Raw genomic sequence first — 17,968 nt, 5'->3', positions numbered from 1 at the left:
TTTTTTTTTTTAATTCTCTTTCCTGTGCACAGAGAAAGGTGAACTTTTTAAAGTGCTCCTTTTTTTTAAAATGGCTTTTTCTGTAGCCAGATGGGGGCGCCGATGAGTCATGGTTCACTTCTTTTTCATGACTTCATATGACAAATATAACAGCTCAAATTGTAGTTTAGGTTTTAAAATAATGATCAAAGGGTGCAAATGTGTCCACATACAGTTTGTTAAAAAACAGTATTTAAAGGTTTCTGTCCTGTTTAAAATTTACGGCTAGAAACACTTTTTTCTTTTTCTTTTCTTTTTTTTTTTTTTTTTAAACAGATCCAACGAGTCCAACCAGGTCAGGGTCACAGTTTGTAGGTTTTGATGACGATGGATGCTTCTAATAATGTTCTGTTAGTGCAAGAGGACAGACACACTGTTGCAGAAGATGAGCTCCGCCCACTTACACACAGACTGATGATGAGGAGGAGGAGGAGGAGGTGGTAACGGGCCATGTGTGTCCTTCACGTCGTTAAAAACATGGTGACTTTATTAAAACGACACAACTTCAGCAGGATTTAAAAGGATGAACAGTTAAAAACCAAGCTGATGTTCCTCCCGTGTGTGACTTCACGTCAAATCCATGGCTGCAGTTAAATGCATTCAGTCTGTGATTATTATCGGCGGGAGAATCGGTTCTTGAAGGCTTTGATGGTTTTGGCCATCATGGGGGCTTTTTCTGCAGGGGACAAGGAGACAACAAACAGTGAGACTGGTTTGACTTTGGATGAAACCAGAGGAACAAACGTTAGTGGGACTTACTTTTAGGCTGTGGTTTTCCCAGAGCTACGGCTCCGACCGCTGCAGCGCTGGGCCCAGAGGAGCGAGATGAACTGGGAGCAGGAATAAACTGGGACGACGAGGGTCCACTGGGTTCAGCAGGATGCACAGAGGGGGCGGCGGCTTTAGGTCTGACAACAACAATGAAAGCACAAATTAAAGCACTCGATTGGAAAATGTAATGAGCCTGAAAAACCAAAAACTCACTAAAAACCATTTAAAGCTGCAGGAGACGATCATTGTTGATCAGATAAAGACTTAAACTGTGTCGTAAATGTCATACTAGCATAAGTTTGACTTAAAAATTAGCATGTAGTGCAATAATATTGGAAACACAAGAAATACCCAGATGGATACTATATGTGGACATTTTTTAACCCAGATGTATACTATATGTGGACATTTTTTAACCCAGATGTATACTATATGTGGACATTTTTAACCCAGATGTATACTATCTAGGGACATTTTTTAACCCAGATGTATACTATCTAGGGACATTTTTTTAACCCAGATGTATACTATCTAGGGACATTTTTTAACCCAGATGTATACTATCTAGGGACATTTTTTAACCCAGATGTATACTATCTAGGGACATTTTTTAACCCAGATGTATACTATCTAGGGACATTTTTTAACCCAGATGTATACTATCTAGGGACATTTTTTAACCCAGATGTATACTATCTAGGGACAGTTTTTAACCCAGATGTATACTATCTGGGGACAGTTTTGTCCCAAAATGTATGAATAAAGGATAATAAAGATGCTATATGGAAAAGCGTCTCAGTGCCGTGCCTATGAACCCGTACTTGGACTTGGGTCTGGTCACTCGCTCTGTCTCATTTACTACATTTCCTGACCAACTACTGACACATCCTTTGTTCTAAAGCTCCAACTCTTCCTTTCACTCACTTGATGGGACACGCAGCGAAGGTAGAGGCGGCTGATGATCCGCTGGTAGTGCCAAACTTCTCCTGCCGGCGCCGTACGTCTCGTGGTGGTTTAGCGAACGAGTCTTCAAACGCGATTTTCGCTTGTCGCACTGCAAAGGAAAGGTAGAGGGAAAGAGACAGAAATTAATTCTCTAGCAGAGTTTAAAGAAGAATAAATAACAAGCACAATGCCAATTAAATAATATGATTTACATCACGATATACCATGATATAAATAATTACAAATCTCTCCTTTAAGTATAAAATGTATTTAATTTTCTTTAAACTTGCGAGAATAAGTAAATGGTAACTAACTGTAACTCAAATATCAAAAACAAGTGGTATGTTTATCAAACTGTCAAATTACATTTTTTTAAAAAGTTAAACTTTTTCCATTTTTTCTTACACTTAATATCAACCATTGGCTTTTCACTCTCCATAGTTTATGCCCCAAGGTATAAAATCGTTCTAAAAAGTCATTTTAATGTATTTTTTTTAATAAAATAAGGTACACATTTTATTTATTAGTAATACATTAAACACATTTCCACTACAGGTTAATAAAATGGTCTCAAACAGTGTTTTTACTCCTTTCTGATGAAGTTACTGAGTTATTAAAGATGGAGGATTTGCCTACCTTTGGGTTTGTTGGCGTGTGCAGACGTGATGTTCTGCGTCAACAGCCTGAGTCGCGCCTCACGCTCATCGTGCAGCCTCAGGTACAACTCCCTCCACGACTCGTACTCCTTGCGTGACTCGCGCTTGAAGTCGTGCTGGCAGTGACGCCGCCACAGCTCGTTAGAGTCCTCAGTGAAACACTGGAGGAGGAGCAGCGGAAACACGACTCTGAGCAAAGTCACAATAAAAGCTAAAGAAAGCTAACGTACCTGGTTGAGCTCCTCGATGCGGTACAGCTGCTCTGGAGTGCAGCGCTCCAGGACGGGCTCCAGGATATCAAAGGGGACTCCTCCCACTTCAGCGATGGCTGGAAGCATAAAGAAAGAGATTTAAAGTGAATTTTAAACAATAGTTACTAACTCCTCTAACGTCACTTAACATGTAACTGTGAAAATCATTAAGTTTGCAAAAAAAAAAAACAGAAATCTCATTAGAAATAACATTTATATCAGCGTTTTTCAACCTTGGGGTCATGATCCTATGTGGGGTCACCTGAAATATATATGGGCTGCCTTGAAATGTCTATTAATTTATTTAAAAAAAATATTAATAATAATTACCGATTAAAATATTTTTTTCTAATTAAAACAAACATACTAAAACAACTGTATTCTATACTTTCAGTATCTCAAATACACATCAAGCTCAATAAAATGCAGTATAAATAAAAGAGGAAGTTGAAAATATAGTAATAAAATTTAATAAGTTGAAATAATTAGATTAAACTGGCAATGAATGGGCTTTACAAATGGTGAATGTAGTTAAATTGGCCAAAATAAGCAAGAAATATGGTGAAAAGAGGTGGGTTATTTGCTCTATGCTGACCCCTGCAGGCAGACCTGTGAACTACACAGCAGTCTCTAACTCACAGTCAATGTTGTTCTGCAGAACGCGGATACACTGCTCGTACAGCGTCATCATCTTGGGCAGGTAGGCAGTCTTAGACCCCGAGTAGACCACCATCTTAGAGTTCAAACGCTTTCCTGTGAAGCCGGCATCGTCCTCGTCATTGCAAACTGGACCTGAGGGCGAAAACAGAGACGTGAGGGTCACAAAACAAGGCGAGGAGATGAAGCTTACATTTGTTCCTACATGTATAAATAAATGTAAACATGGAGGAAGATTTGAGGAGATATAAAGAGTTAAAGATGAAGAAAAAGTAGAAAAGAAGAGAAACAAACTATAGGGAATGTATCAGAAAAATGATAATTAAGTCTAATTACATTCAAAAATATGAAACATATCAGTGATTTTATTAAAACTATGGACGAGGACAGACAAAGGCAACTGGCGGCCCAGGGGCCACATGCGGTCATCAGTCTAATTTTGTGTGGCCCCCAAAACAAAATTGTAATTCAATGGAGTTGGAAAATACATGAAGCCTAACATAACACACAAAACTCCAGAAACACAGAAAAAGACAGCAAAATATCAACAAAGAGCACACAAAATGATAACAATGACACACCAAACAACCACTTATACACAAACCACTTCCAAGACACACAAAATAGCACAAAATGACAACAATAACACAACTAAATAGAACAAAAACACACGTGATGACTTGAAAAACACACAAAAAGGCAACAAAAATTCACCTTGTTGACAAGAAAATAGACAAAATGAATTAAAAAAAAACACAAAATGTCTAAAAACTAGGATCACACGTCATTCAACTATGACCTGAATATTTAAATCACCTTATAAAGAAAAGAAAAGTCCCTTCAACACCACATCCAATCAGTTTGTAGGTTTGAGGTTGTAAAAGGGGCGGGACATGATGTTAAATCAGCCAATCAGAAGGACTTGAAAGGATTAGGTCAAAAATAATGAACTAAAACTATTGTACGTTATTAAATTTGAGTTAAAAAACAAAGGCTTGGTGATTCTCTATTTTTTAATTCCCTGAAATTCCATATAAAATCTTTTAATTGTTTTAATTCTTTCTTACATATGAATTATTAATCCGTACTATTCAGTTAAGGTCTTGTATTAACTTAACCTTAGCTTTAAGAGTTGATTTTCTATTAAAACATACTCATATGTTTTGATCTAAAACAATTATTAGGTCTACATGTATAATCTTTGTTTATATGTGAAGGCCAGACTTCAGTGATTGTTTCCACATTTCTCTCTAACGTTATGACTGACACTGTGACTGAGTTATTTGTTAAAAACTAAAAGAAAAACTGCATTTTTTATCCTTGTCTGAGCTATTTTAAATACTGCTGCACATTGTAAACCATCATCTTAACATTGACTGTTGTCATTTAATATATTTATCTCCTTTTACATTATAACTTCATCCAATAAGGTTAGAACAGCTTTAAACGCACAGATTGGACAAAGATTTTATTAAACTTTACATTTGGATACTATAGGTGTATCATTTCATTTGAAGGGAATTAAACAAAGCAAAGTCTTGAGGTTTAACATCATGTGTGTGTGTGTGTGTGTGTGTGTGTGTGTGTGTGTGTGACTGCTGACCTTTGCGTCTCTGCGGGGACAGCGGCGTGACGTCCATGGAGGGGAGGGGCCTGTAGTTGGGCTGAATTGCTGGCAGCGGGATCTCAGGAAGCATCGGCATCTCTTCAACCACCTGCGCACAGGAAGTGATTAGACAGGGCTAGAAGAAAGTGCTCGTCACATTCTAAAGATCCTCCCCTGTTTTTACAAATGTGTCCTAAAACCTTTAAAATGTACGTAATGGTAGATCTATGTCTAACAAAACACATTATATTGCACCATATTTGTTTTATTAACATTTAAAAATGGGACTACGGGGACGATAGTCCGTGTTTTATTCGCTAACTGCAGCCACCAGAGTGAAGGTCCTTTAGGAGAGCTGTTCTTCTCTGCTTTTTTGTCAACGACAAAATTGCAGAGCTGGAACTGTCGCCCCCTGTGGTCACAGATTATTTTTCGGGTCACAATTGTTATTTTTCTCTTTCCGTAAACAAAAGAAGTTTACGTCGACATCTTTAACCTTTCCTGATTATTTAGAGAATCTGATAAATGATGTAAAAATCTGATAAATGATCTAAAAATCTGATAAATGATGTAAAAATCTGATAAATGATCTAAAAATCAGGCTGAATGTTTCACTCCAATAAAAAACAATGAGATGTTTACAGGCAGTGGGGCCATGTGACATCATCAATCACGTAATTTCAAGATGGAGGAACACAGGCTCTAAAACTGTAAAGTAGTCCCATTTTTTAAAAGTTAATAAAACAAATATGTTGCAAAATATTGTGTTTTGTTAGATGTAGATCGACTAATAAGTATATTTCAAAGATTTTAGACCACATTTAACTTTAAGAAGTAGAGAAACTTAGTTATTAACGTGTAAGAAGGCCAAACACAAACCAGCACGGTGACACCTCACCATTAATAGTAATGAGCAATTTTTCAAAATAAAAGCATATCAGTATGAGAGTCAATCAGGGACAACAAAAGGACCAAACATGTCATAACAGCACTTGGCTTGTTTTAGACCAGGGGTGTCAAACTCATTTTAGTTCAGGGGCCAAATATGGACCAGTTTGAGCTTAAGTGGGCCACAGATTTTAGGTGTAAATTCAACATTAATGTGCCCTTGTTTAAACTTCTATGTATAAATGATATATAAGTATGTGAGTATTTCAGTCCCTGCAGGATCTTCATTTAAATATCGCTTCTTTTAGGAATTTGGGGTAATTTCATGGAATAATTTGAAGAAAATTTGCCAGATTTTGGAAAATTGACAGTTCTTTGAGATTAAAAGTGACTGCTGCCATCTAATATAAGAACTGGAAAACTGGTTAGTTGAATTTTTTGTATTTGGACGTGCTGAGATATCAACTGAATTAATTTCTATAATTTTTACTTTGTCACGGGGGCCAAATTTGATGCTCGAATGGACCGGATTTGGCCCCCGAGCCTCGTGTTTTAGACAGAGAGGAATAGTTTTGTTACTAACTCCAGGATGAGTGATTGCTCTTACCCTCCTGCGTTTCTCTGGCGTCGGCAGAGCTTCTGTGGAACTGTCGGGGTGGGACCTCTTGGTGCTCTGAGAACCGTTGGTTTTGATATATTTGGAGGAAGAGGAGGAGGAGGAAGGCTGAGGTGAACGGGTGCCACGAGATGATGAAAATGTAGAGGATGAGGATTGAGACGGGCGACTGTGAGATGACGATGGTGGCAGCTGCTGCTGCTGCTGCTGGGAGGAGGATTTCTTCTTCTTCTTGACCACCGTGGGAGCGTCGTACGTGAGGAAGGACTCAAAGGACATGGTGGGGGTCTCATAGTCGTCTTCAACCTTCTGTGGTTGAGTCTCTTTCTGCTGCCGCCGTCCTGATGGAAGGAGGAGGAGTTAGAAACCGTTAACAGAGGTGTAAAGAGTACTAATATATCCTACTCAAGTACAAGTACTGTTACTAGATTGAAATTTTAAAATACTCAAATACAAGTAAAAAGTAGCTCATTTAAATAGTACAAAGTAAATGTTACAAGTTACTTTAACCCCCCATGTTTATTTTTGGTCATAAATCTTGCCACGGTTCCCTTAGATACAGTAAACATCTCATGTATAAACTTTTTAAAAAAATAGACCAAATCTACCACATTTGGAATTTAAATTATTTTCCACAAAGACATCTGTATAAAATAAAAGATTTGTCAAAATGTACAATTTTTTTTTTAAATATATAAATATAAACTTCTTTTTCTCGTGCCAACAAAGCTGTTTTGAATTGAATTGAATTGAAATTAATTTCCATTTAATGTTGTTTTAACGCGGTGCATTACGTTTAATCTGATTGGTCGGTTATGGTGTGATACATTACGTTTAATCTGATTGGTCGGTTATGGTGTGATACATTACGTTTAATCTGATTGGTCGTTATGGTGCGATACATTACGTTTAATCTGATTGGTCGTTATGGTGTGATACATTACGTTTAATCTGATTGGTCGGTTATGGTGTGATACATTACGTTTAATCTGATTGGTCGGTTATGGTGTGATACATTACGTTTAATCTGATTGTCGTTATGGTGTGATACATTACGTTTAATCTGATTGGACAGCTATGATGTGATGCGTTTGATTGTTGTCTGGTTATTTCATTTTTTTTGTAGATTCACAATGTTCGTTGATCATTTTAAAACACAAAAATAATAATTTACTCAGTAACGGTTGGGTGTAGAAATGTAACAAATTATTTTACTTCTTTCAAAACGTACTTAAGTACATGTAAAATTACTGATTTATAAATATACTCAAAAAACTACAAGTACCAATAAAAGCAACTCAATTACAGTAACGTTACTTTCACTTCTGTCGTTAACAGGAGCTTTTTAGAGACGGTAAAATGTTGCACTACCTTCACTGCAGTCTCCTCCTTTCTTCTTCTCCTCCTTCCTGTCGTGTGCGCTCGTCGTCGTCGTCTTCATGTGTTTTGCAGTTTTCTGTGGCGGACTCTGATGCCACTCTCTGCTCTTCTCGTTGCTTCTTCTCACCTCCGTGTGTTGCTGCTGCTGCCGCTGCCGCTCTCCGTCCTTATGGTGGTGGTTCTTACTGGGTTCTTTGTTTGGTTTGATGTGATGGAGGTCTTTGCGAGGAGGAGGAGGAGGAGGAGGGCTGGGCTCAGGTTCTGGGCTCTCATACTGGTCGGACTGGTATCGTCCTTCCTGCTGAGGGCTGTACTGCTTGTGTTGAGGCGGTGAGGGTGAGTAGATGGTGTGGTAGCCTCTCTCCTCTGCCTCAGCGTAGGAGCCTCCCTCCTCAGGCGACGGCTCTCGGGGGCGTTTGTGGCCTCTGTGAGAGTGAGACGGCTCTTTAACGTGACTGTTGGCTCTGAGGAGTAACAACAAACAACAGGAAGGTGGTGAAACACGTCAGGGAGGAGCCCAGGGTTCTCGCCAGCGCTGTTGACCGTCCATTTAATACAGGCGATCTGCTCAGGGAAGAGTTTTAAACAGAGCAGCCTGGAACACGTACCTGTCTGCAGTCTGAGGAACGAGTTTCTTCCATTTGGTTACGAGGCTTTTGGCCGCTTCTCCGACTGCTTCATGTTTCCTATAAGAGTTCACAGTTTTCCCCACGCCGGTTTCCTGAGGGACACAGAACACGTTAGGAACAGTTGGAACAGAACGTTTCTCTCACTGATATCTGCAGCTTCATATCTAGAACTTCATGATGAGTCACACGCACAGAAACAGGACTTTTCTCTCAACGACTAATGACTCACATGGAAACCGGTCATAGATTATTGTTTTTACATCAACATCTTTAACTTTTCCTGGTTTTTAGAGCAACCAACAGCCTCGCAAATTGTCATTTTGACTGAAAAATCTGTTAAATGATCTAAAAATCAGGCTGAATGTTTCACTCCAATAGAAAACAATGGGATGTGTGACATCATCAATCACGTGATTTCAAGATGGAGGAACACAGGCTCTAGAACTGTAAATTAATCCCATTTTTAAAAGTTAATAAAATGAATATGGGGCAAAACCATGTGTTTTGTTAGACATAGATCTACTGATAAGGACATTTTAAAGGTTTTAGGCCACATTTGTAAAAACAGAGGAGGATCCCTTTAAAGGAGGTGATAGCAATCGTCGCTAGCAGCTTTAGCTTAAAAGAAGTTGGTTCTTACTCTGATTAATAATTCTATTTCGCCTTTTTGTCGTTGTTTTGATTTGTGCTCAACAGGCCTCCATTGATAAGATTTTTTGTATATTTTAGTTCTTTATGCTGAATTAACTCATTTTCACTGGTTTAAGAGGAAACTCAGTGGAAAGATATTTTGTGTTATTCAGGTAAAAAACACAAAAGCTGAAAAACTGAGGCATTAAAGGAATTAACTGCGAGTGAGCTTCGGTTTCGATACTTCAGATAGGTCTTTTCTTTGCAAAATCTGTAGAAAATGTAACTTTTCCAACTGATGTCGACTTTTAGAATCAAACCAAGCTTTTTGTTAACAGAAAAAGGCTTAAAATTCTTAATACTTGGCTTCCAATCGTAGAGCAGGTCAACGATGTAGCTGAAAACCCCAACTTCACCTCTTCTAATTGAAAATCAACTTCAACAACCCGAAAACCCAAACCATAAAGTCAAATTATTGAGAAACAAACACCATCCATGTATGAAGTGACATACACGGATGGTGTAAAAAAACAAAAATAAACAAAGTCCTAAAATACACATTGAAATGAACCAAACTCTCAGTTCAAATCAACAGAAAAACAAAAAACAGGCTTAAATAAGCAACACAGCAACTAATGTGAAGCCCTAAAAGGACAAAAAAACATACGTAAAAGAAATAAAGATACGAGCAGAGACCAAATAAATCATGTGTGACGCACAAGAAAAGCAAATGAACCAAAACATGAAAAATCATATTAAAACAAATACAAGGACAGGCCGACGTTAACCAAACTAAACTTTAATGACTGTTGAAATGAGGGGTAACAAGTGTGTGTGTGTACAAAAGACACACACACACACATGGTTTTAAATGGCTTAAAGCTTTCTCTAATAACAGGTGAACAAAACCAACAATAACAACATGGGGCCAAATATGGACAAGTTTGATCTCAAGTGGGACGCAGAGGTTGGGAATCGAACAATTTCAACATAAGTGTTGAGTACATAAGCCACAGACAATATCCCAGCAATAGGTGAAGGGTTAGAGCCTATAATATCCATGTTAACGGAATCGACCAATGAAAACGGAATCCACTGTTGAGTATATTGAGAACTGTAATTTAATTTTACATTACATTTTTATTTTTGACAGACATTTGTGTTTAATTATGATTTTATTTTTATTTTGTTTCCTCGCAGGAGTTCAAAACTAATATTTTCTGAAAAAAATGCATCAATATTTCTAAAAGAACTGAATTTTTAAAAATTAATACGGAAAACACAGAATTTGAAAAATAAAAAAAAATAAACGTAATTTGGAAAAAAAAATAAAAATTGGTCACAAAATCTAGGAAATTTAAAGTGAATCTGTCACTTATTGCTTGGATATTGTCGGTTTCTTATATATTTTGTATTATATATATATGTACAAGTGCAAGCTCAGGCAAAAATGTTGAAATTACTCTTTCTACATAAAAATCTGTGGCCCACTTCAGATCAACCTGCTCAATATTTGGCCCCTGGGGGCCCCCCGGGCCTCGAGTTTGACACATGTGGTTTACTTTTTTTTCTTCTTCCAAGAATAAAATAAAAAAGAACCAAACTGGGGCTGAGGGAACGACATGATGTCATTTTGTTCTCCTGAAGCACAAAGAAACCTTTAGTTATTGAAACTGGAATTTTAAACGATTTTAACTCTGAATTTTGACGACAATTCTCACACGAGGCTTTTTTATGGACAGATGATTGTGTATCAGTGTAACAGATGATTGTGTATCAGTGTAACAGATGATTGTGTATCAGTGTAACAGATGATTGTGTATCAGTGTAACAGATGATTGTGTCTCAGTGTAACAGATGATTGTGTATCAGTGTAACAGATGATTGTGTCTCAGTGTAACAGATGATTGTGTCTCAGTGTAACAGATGATTGTGTATCAGTGTAACAGATGATTGTGTATTAGTGTAACAGATGATTGTGTATCAGTGTAACAGATGATTGTGTATCAGTGTAACAGATGATTGTGTATCCGTGTAACAGATGATTGTGTATTAGTGTAACAGATGATTGTGTATCAGTGTAACAGATGATTGTGTCTCAGTGTAACAGATGATTGTGTCTCAGTGTAACAGATGATTGTGTATCAGTGTAACAGATGATTGTGTATCAGTGTAACAGATGATTGTGTCTCAGTGTAACAGATGATTGTGTATCAGTGTAACAGAAGCGTTGCAGCTGCTGGAGTCGTATCTTTAACAGCTTTCAGACAAGTTCAGACTCGACTGAAAAACTGCTGACAGAGAAAAACTCAACATTTCGTTGAGAAATTCACACACACACACGTTTACACACAAACAACCAACGCGTGTGCGCACACTGAGTCACTGCACAGATTTCACTTACAAACACACATACTTACCACCAATATGTCCACAGTCATTGGGACATCCCTCAGTCTTTTTAGGGTCTTCAGCAGCTAGAAAAACAAAGAGAAACACAATTTTAAAAACTAAATTAAACTAAAACGAATATAAATCCACTTTAGTGTTGTGTATTGTTTCCATAAACCAACGATTGTCAATTCTACTTTTTAATTACCATCACATTTTTGTTTTAGACGATTAACTTTCTGGACTTTTTAAACATTTGTAATGTTTTTACTGTCAATACTGTTTATTCTAATGTGGACTTTTCATGCAAAAAACTTGCTAAAAAAACCTTGAATCAGCCACTGAATAAAGGCTAATTCTTGATTTGTGGGAAGCAATTTAATGGGGGGGAAAAAAAACAATATTTAATGTCAATTTCATTATTTACTTAAAAATAAAATAAATTGATATAATATATCCATAGAAAACATACAACTAAATTAATTTGAATACAGAATATAATAAATGTATTTGAAATTCAACATTTGTAAAGTTTCTATTGTTGATATTTATTGGGGTTATGTTTTATATACAGGTGCTGGTCATATAATTAGAATATCATGAAAAAGCTGATTTAATTCAGTAATTCCATTCAAAAAGTGAAACTGCTGACCTGACAGTTGTCCAAAAGACAACCATTGACACCTTGACCAAGGAGGACAAGACACTAAAGGTCATGGCTACAGTGGCTGGTTGTTCACAGAGCTCTGTGTCGAAGCATGTTAATAGAGAGGTGAAGGGAAGGAAAAGATGTGGTAGAAAAAGTCTACAAACAATAGTGATAACCACGCCCCCTGGAGAGGATTGTGAAACAAAACCCATTCAAAAATGTGATGGAGATTCACAAAGAGTGACTGTAGCTGGAGTCAGAGCTTCAAGAACCACCACGTACGTAGTACGTATGTAAGACAGACATGGTTTCAGCTGTCTTACAGTTATAACCATCAAAATTAAAACAAACATTTGAAATATAAAAGTCTGTGTGTAATGAATGACTATAATATACAAGTTTCACTTTTTGAATGGAATTACTGAAATAAATCAACTTTTTCATGATATTCTAATTATATGACCAGCACCTGTATATTTCCCTTTTATTTTATTTTTTGCCATTTCTATTGGATGCCTTAAGATACTTTTTCTTCCTTTGTGGACTTTTCACACAAAAACCTTGAATCACCCACTGAACAAACGCTAATTCTTAATGATTTTTTTTTTAATATAAAATATTCCTTTAAAAAGCTATGTTTAATGTAAATTGTATTATTTCACTGTTTGTATTTTAAAAACAGAAAAAAAATGTTAGAATTTATTCTATAGAAAACATACAATTCACTTCATTTGGATACAGAATATAATTCAGTTTCCACGTTGTCGTATGAATGTCAATTAATTATAATTAATTAACAAATAAATCTGATGGCTAAATTATTAATATTAAATTATTATAATTATCAAGAGGCTAAAACTAAAATTACCATTAATCCCAACAATTCTAACACTGTCTGTTAAAGACAACCGGGCTGCTTGATGCAGCTGAACGGTGGTGCCCCTGACAGCAGGCCGGGGTTCGGAGAGCCATGGTCGGCTCGGTGTCAGCGGGAGGTCCGAGGATCAGCGGCCTGCTGTCGCTCATCTGTCAGGGCTCTGAGCTAAAAGCTAACGGCTAACAGCTAATCCGGCCCAGAGTTTGGTTAAAACACACAAAACAAACACCGAGTTTAAAGCTGCCGTCCCGACGTAATAAAACATATTAGTGCAACTCAAGCAACGAGGTGTGAAACATTAATTTTAATGGAAACCAGCGTTATTAAGAAGGATCATAACAAGTTAAAGCCTCTTCATTGTACTGACGTCTACCGTGATGGATTCACGGACTGTCGGAAAAGTGGAAGCTAAATAACATTTGTCTTTATATTAGTGGTGTACAACTAAACTATTAAACGGATTTGATATCAAACTGAATTAAGGTAAGAAAAGTGAAATCCCAAAAATGAAAATCAACGTGTGCAGCATTTACTAAAAATGTAACAAGTGAAACTAAATTATTTCCATCTTATTTTAGCGCGTAAATTAACAAGTGAATTGTAAAACTAATTTGTAACCCACTTTCAAGGTCTGGACCAACAGGTTTAGACCCTGTGAAAAACATTTAGCTCCTTTATAAAGGTCCTGTTGACATCAAATATTTTCCAAACCATTTATTGCATAAACAGAAACCCCATTTCATCTCACTGATTGGATTTAGTTATAATAAAGCTCATCATTAGTTGTGTATCTTTATTATATCACTAGCAACATTTTCATTTCATTTACAGATGGAAAATTATAAAAACTGACATTTTTTTCCATAAGATATTGACTTTTATTTTACAGAGTGGCTATCAGAACGTAGCCGTACGAATAACGCCCCGGTGCTATTTTAGGGTTAGTTAGTCTGTAACATAGTTTAGGGTTAGAGCTATGGTTAGTTATTCTGTAACGTAGTTTAGGGTTAGAGCTATGGTTAGTTATTCTGTAACGTAGTTTAGGGTTAGGGTTAGTTAGTCTGTAACGTAGTTTAGGGTTAGGTTAGTTAGTCCGTAACGTAGTTTAGGGTTAGGGTTAGTTAGTCCGTAACGTAGTTTAGGGTTAGAGCTATGGTTAGTTAGTCTGTAACGTAGTTTAGGGTTAGAGCTATGGTTAGTTAGTCCGTAACGTAGTTTATGGTTAGAGCTATGGTTAGTTAGTCCGTAACGTAGTTTAGGGTTAGAGCTATGGTTAGTTAGTCCGTAACGTAGCTTAGGGTTAGAGCTATGGTTAGTTAGTCTGTAACGTAGTTTAGGGTTAGAGCTATGGTTAGTTAGTCCGTAACGTAGCTTAGGGTTAGAGCTATGGTTAGTTAGTCTGTAACGTAGTTTAGGGTTAGAGCTATGGTTAGTTAGTCCGTAACGTAGTTTATGGTTAGAGCTATGGTTAGTTATTCCGTAACGTAGTTTAGGGTTAGTTAGTCCGTAACGTAGTTTAGGGTTAGAGCTAGGGTTAGTTAGTCCGTAACGTAGTTTAGGGTTAGAGCTAGGGTTAGTTAGTCCGTAACGTAGTTTAGGGTTAGGGTTAGTTAGTCCGTAACGTAGTTTAGGGTTAGAGCTATGGTTAGTTAGTCCGTAACGTAATTTGGGGTTAGAGCTATGGTTAGTTAGTCCGTAACATAGTTTAGGGTTAGGGTTAGTTAGTCCGTAACGTAGTTTATGGTTAGAGCTATGGTTAGTTAGTCCGTAACATAGTTTAGGGTTAGGGTTAGTTAGTCCGTAACGTAGTTTAGGGTTAGAGCTATGGTTAGTTAGTCCGTAACGTAGTTTAGGGTTAGAGCTATGGTTAGTTAGTCTGTAACATAGTAATCACATAATTAAAAATGAAGTTAGTTAAACCCCTCCTATAATACAGAGGCTTACAGCTAAGCTCTAAATTTGTTTTTAATTCAAACTTTATACTCTTGCGATATCGCAACAATATAATCCCCCTATTAGCTCTCAACTTCCTATAATCTTGATTATGTATGTTAAAATTATGCTTTTCCCCCTTATTTGCCATTCATTTAATCCTGATTTTTTTTCCCACTTGCTATTATAAAATATACATATTGTTATTGTTCTCACTGCGTGTCCATTTCCCACTCACCTATAATTTCTTGAAGCAAAGTTATCACAGAAAAAGCCAATAAAGTCAGCATTAATGTGAACATTTATAAATCCAAGTGAGACAATTTTTCTCTTCTGCGTATGACTGAGGTTTTTTTTTTTATTTATTTTTAAAAAAAATCATATTATTGCTGATTTAATGTTTTTAATGGATCATGTAAAGCACATTGGAATTGCCTTGTGTAAGAAATGCGCTATACAAATAAATGTGCCTTGCCTAAAGTAACAAATAATAAAACATATCGAACTTATTCGATCATTAATAGTAAATTTGTTGTGATAAACCAAAAAGGTCAAACACATAAAGCCAGAGGTTGTTGTCTTAATATTTAACTAAAATAATAATAAAACTAATTTAGAGTTAATAGTTAAGGTTTCAAAGGACAACACAATTCATACGACTGTTTATATTTTTCTTCAAATAATTTCAAAAAACATTTACACTTAACAGTATTCCCAATCATGTACAAAGCGTCAAAAGCCTGTTGTGTGAACTTCTAACAAAGTAAAATTAAATTTAGATTTATTAAAAAAAAAAGAGTGTGCGATGACGGAGCCAGAGCCCCGCACCCAAACGCAGCATTTAAAAGCCATGGCGAGTCTCGAGCCGCTGCTTAATTCCAAACTTCTAGAAGTTTCTTAGCCCGGTTCGGTCCGATTAAAGTTCGGTGCTCTACCACCGAGCCTCTGTGATTACCTTACGGGACTCCGGGTTGTCCCTGAGCCGGGACTGAAGCCTCTTCACCGTTTCCATCAGCATCTCCGCCATGTTTACTGCTGGAAACCCGGAACTGATTCCTGGTAAACTCACGAACCACTGCTGCACACGACACCTACAAAATAAAATACCTACACTTTATCCTTTTTCTTGATTATGCAAAAATAGTACTGTTGTTTATAATAAGAAACTATTGTGAAACTTAAAAAATCAAATTCATTTAAAAATAATGATATTTTATCCGTGTAATGAATTTCTGAGACACATATTTAGCAAAGGCAGTGAATTGTTGGACTGATATTGAAATTCAAGAACCTTTACCTTTAATTTGTTGCTTATCTGGTGTTTTCTTAGGTTTCTTTTCAAACCTGGATAAATGGAAAAAGTCCTGATTTACCAAAAATGTAAATGTAAGGGTAATTCCTGCTTCTTTTAGAATAATTAAGGTTTAATTTCTTCAGACTATTGCTCCTGAGAACGTCCAATCTTATCTTCAGACAAATTCTGACTGATAACTGCTGGCTTTCATCTCTTCTATATAGTGCTGACCGCTTCGACGTTGCCTTTCAAGTTTCCTTGACTCCGCCCACTAATTCGAACAGGAGTTCTTTTTTTTTTTTCGTCACACTATTATGAATTCCAAAAATTTTCAACCTCTGGGGTGCGGCACGCTTGTGTGCCGTCAGAGATTGTCAGGTGGGCCGTGGAAAATTATTCAATTTCATGATTTGGTTCATACAGTATATTATATAAATAAAGTTTTAATACTTTTAATAAAGTTCAATTCTAGGTTTAATCATATTTAAAGTTTTTTTTTTTTTTTTAAACTTACCTTTTATCCCTCTCACGACGTGTATCGACTATGCAAAATATGAAGAAAAAAAATGATCAAATATTTTATTTCGTTTTTTGTTTGATTTGTATTTGACAAACTTTGATAAGAATAACTACTTAATGTTAATTGCAAATAATAATTTGTTTTTGTTGTCGTTGCTCATTTGATTTCTATTAAAAACACGTTTAAAAGACTGACTGCTTATTGTTAATTGCACTTTTTATTAGAAAGAAAAAATATTAAACACCATAAAAAATGTTTTTCTTTTTGTTTATTTGACTCCCATTCAAGACACTTTGATACGAATGACTGCATATTGTTAATATAGACAACAAAAACATTTTTTTTTACATTTTCGGTTGCCTTGGGGGGTTTTTCTCAATGAAAACATGTACCTGGACTTAAAAAGGTTGAAAAACACTGGTGTAGACCCACTTAATAACACAGGTCTTAGAATGCAGTCTGTTCTACACTCACTTTGATATTAGTACGTTTAAAAACTAATTAAAATGAACAGAATATGATTGTATAGCTTTAACTCTTACTGCCTCATGGAAGAAACGTTTTGTTTTGATTTATATTCAAGACACTTTGATCAGAATGATTGATAAATAAAGCAGAATATTATGACAACACACGTCCATTATCTGTTAAATCAAAACTTCTGAAAATTAAAGATATTGTTTATTATAAAATAACACAGATAATGTTCAAAACAACAATAAATACTGCTCCAGAAGGCGTTAAAAAATACTTCTCACTCCAGAGCAGCAAATACAGCCTAAGAGATGAATTTATGTTTATTTTACCAAAAGCAAGATTAGTGTTAAATGAAGATGTCTGTCTGTTCTAGGGGTTAATTTGTGGAATTATGTTGATAAAGAAATAAAAATGAGTGACACACTATTCATTTCAATTCAAAAATACTTTATTTGTCCCTGGGGGGCAATTCTAAAGCACACAGAGCAGTAAATAAATGACAAAAAAATAAAATAAATAAAGATGCAAGTACAAAGTAAAAATACAAAATTACAAAGTTAAATACAAAAAAGAAGGTATAAGTGGACAGCAATCGACTAAACAGGAACATATACATATGCAGTAGTGAACAGATGTAAACAGAACTATAGTGAGGTAAATAGGAAATAAACATACATACATATATATATATATATATATATATATATATATATAGCAGATAGTAAATAATAAAGTAATAGTGATGCATGGCAGATAATAG

At 36.0% G+C, this 17,968-nt stretch overlaps 1 protein-coding gene across 1 annotated transcript; it reads right to left on the bottom strand.

Annotated features, from left to right (window-relative positions):
- Window positions 1-247: 247 nt before the first annotated feature.
- On the bottom strand, window positions 248-16,401 carry eloa (elongin A). The gene is made up of 13 exons (XM_028460865.1): window positions 16,215-16,401; window positions 15,873-16,008; window positions 11,489-11,545; window positions 8,418-8,530; window positions 7,801-8,273; window positions 6,421-6,770; window positions 4,923-5,034; window positions 3,302-3,454; window positions 2,642-2,739; window positions 2,392-2,572; window positions 1,735-1,864; window positions 799-947; window positions 248-715 (listed from the first exon to the last, which is right to left on the bottom strand). The coding sequence occupies exons 2-13, from the start codon at window positions 15,942-15,944 to the stop codon at window positions 654-656; spliced, it is 1,950 nt and encodes a 649-aa protein (XP_028316666.1). The 5' UTR covers window positions 15,945-16,008; window positions 16,215-16,401; the 3' UTR covers window positions 248-653.
- Window positions 16,402-17,968: the final 1,567 nt, after the last annotated feature.

The sequence above is a fragment of the Gouania willdenowi genome, chromosome 11, assembly GCF_900634775.1.
Source record: "Gouania willdenowi chromosome 11, fGouWil2.1, whole genome shotgun sequence".
NCBI lineage: Eukaryota > Metazoa > Chordata > Actinopteri > Blenniiformes > Gobiesocidae > Gouania > Gouania willdenowi.
Note: the sequence above shows the minus strand (reverse complement) of the source record. Positions and strands in the feature narration are given on the sequence as shown.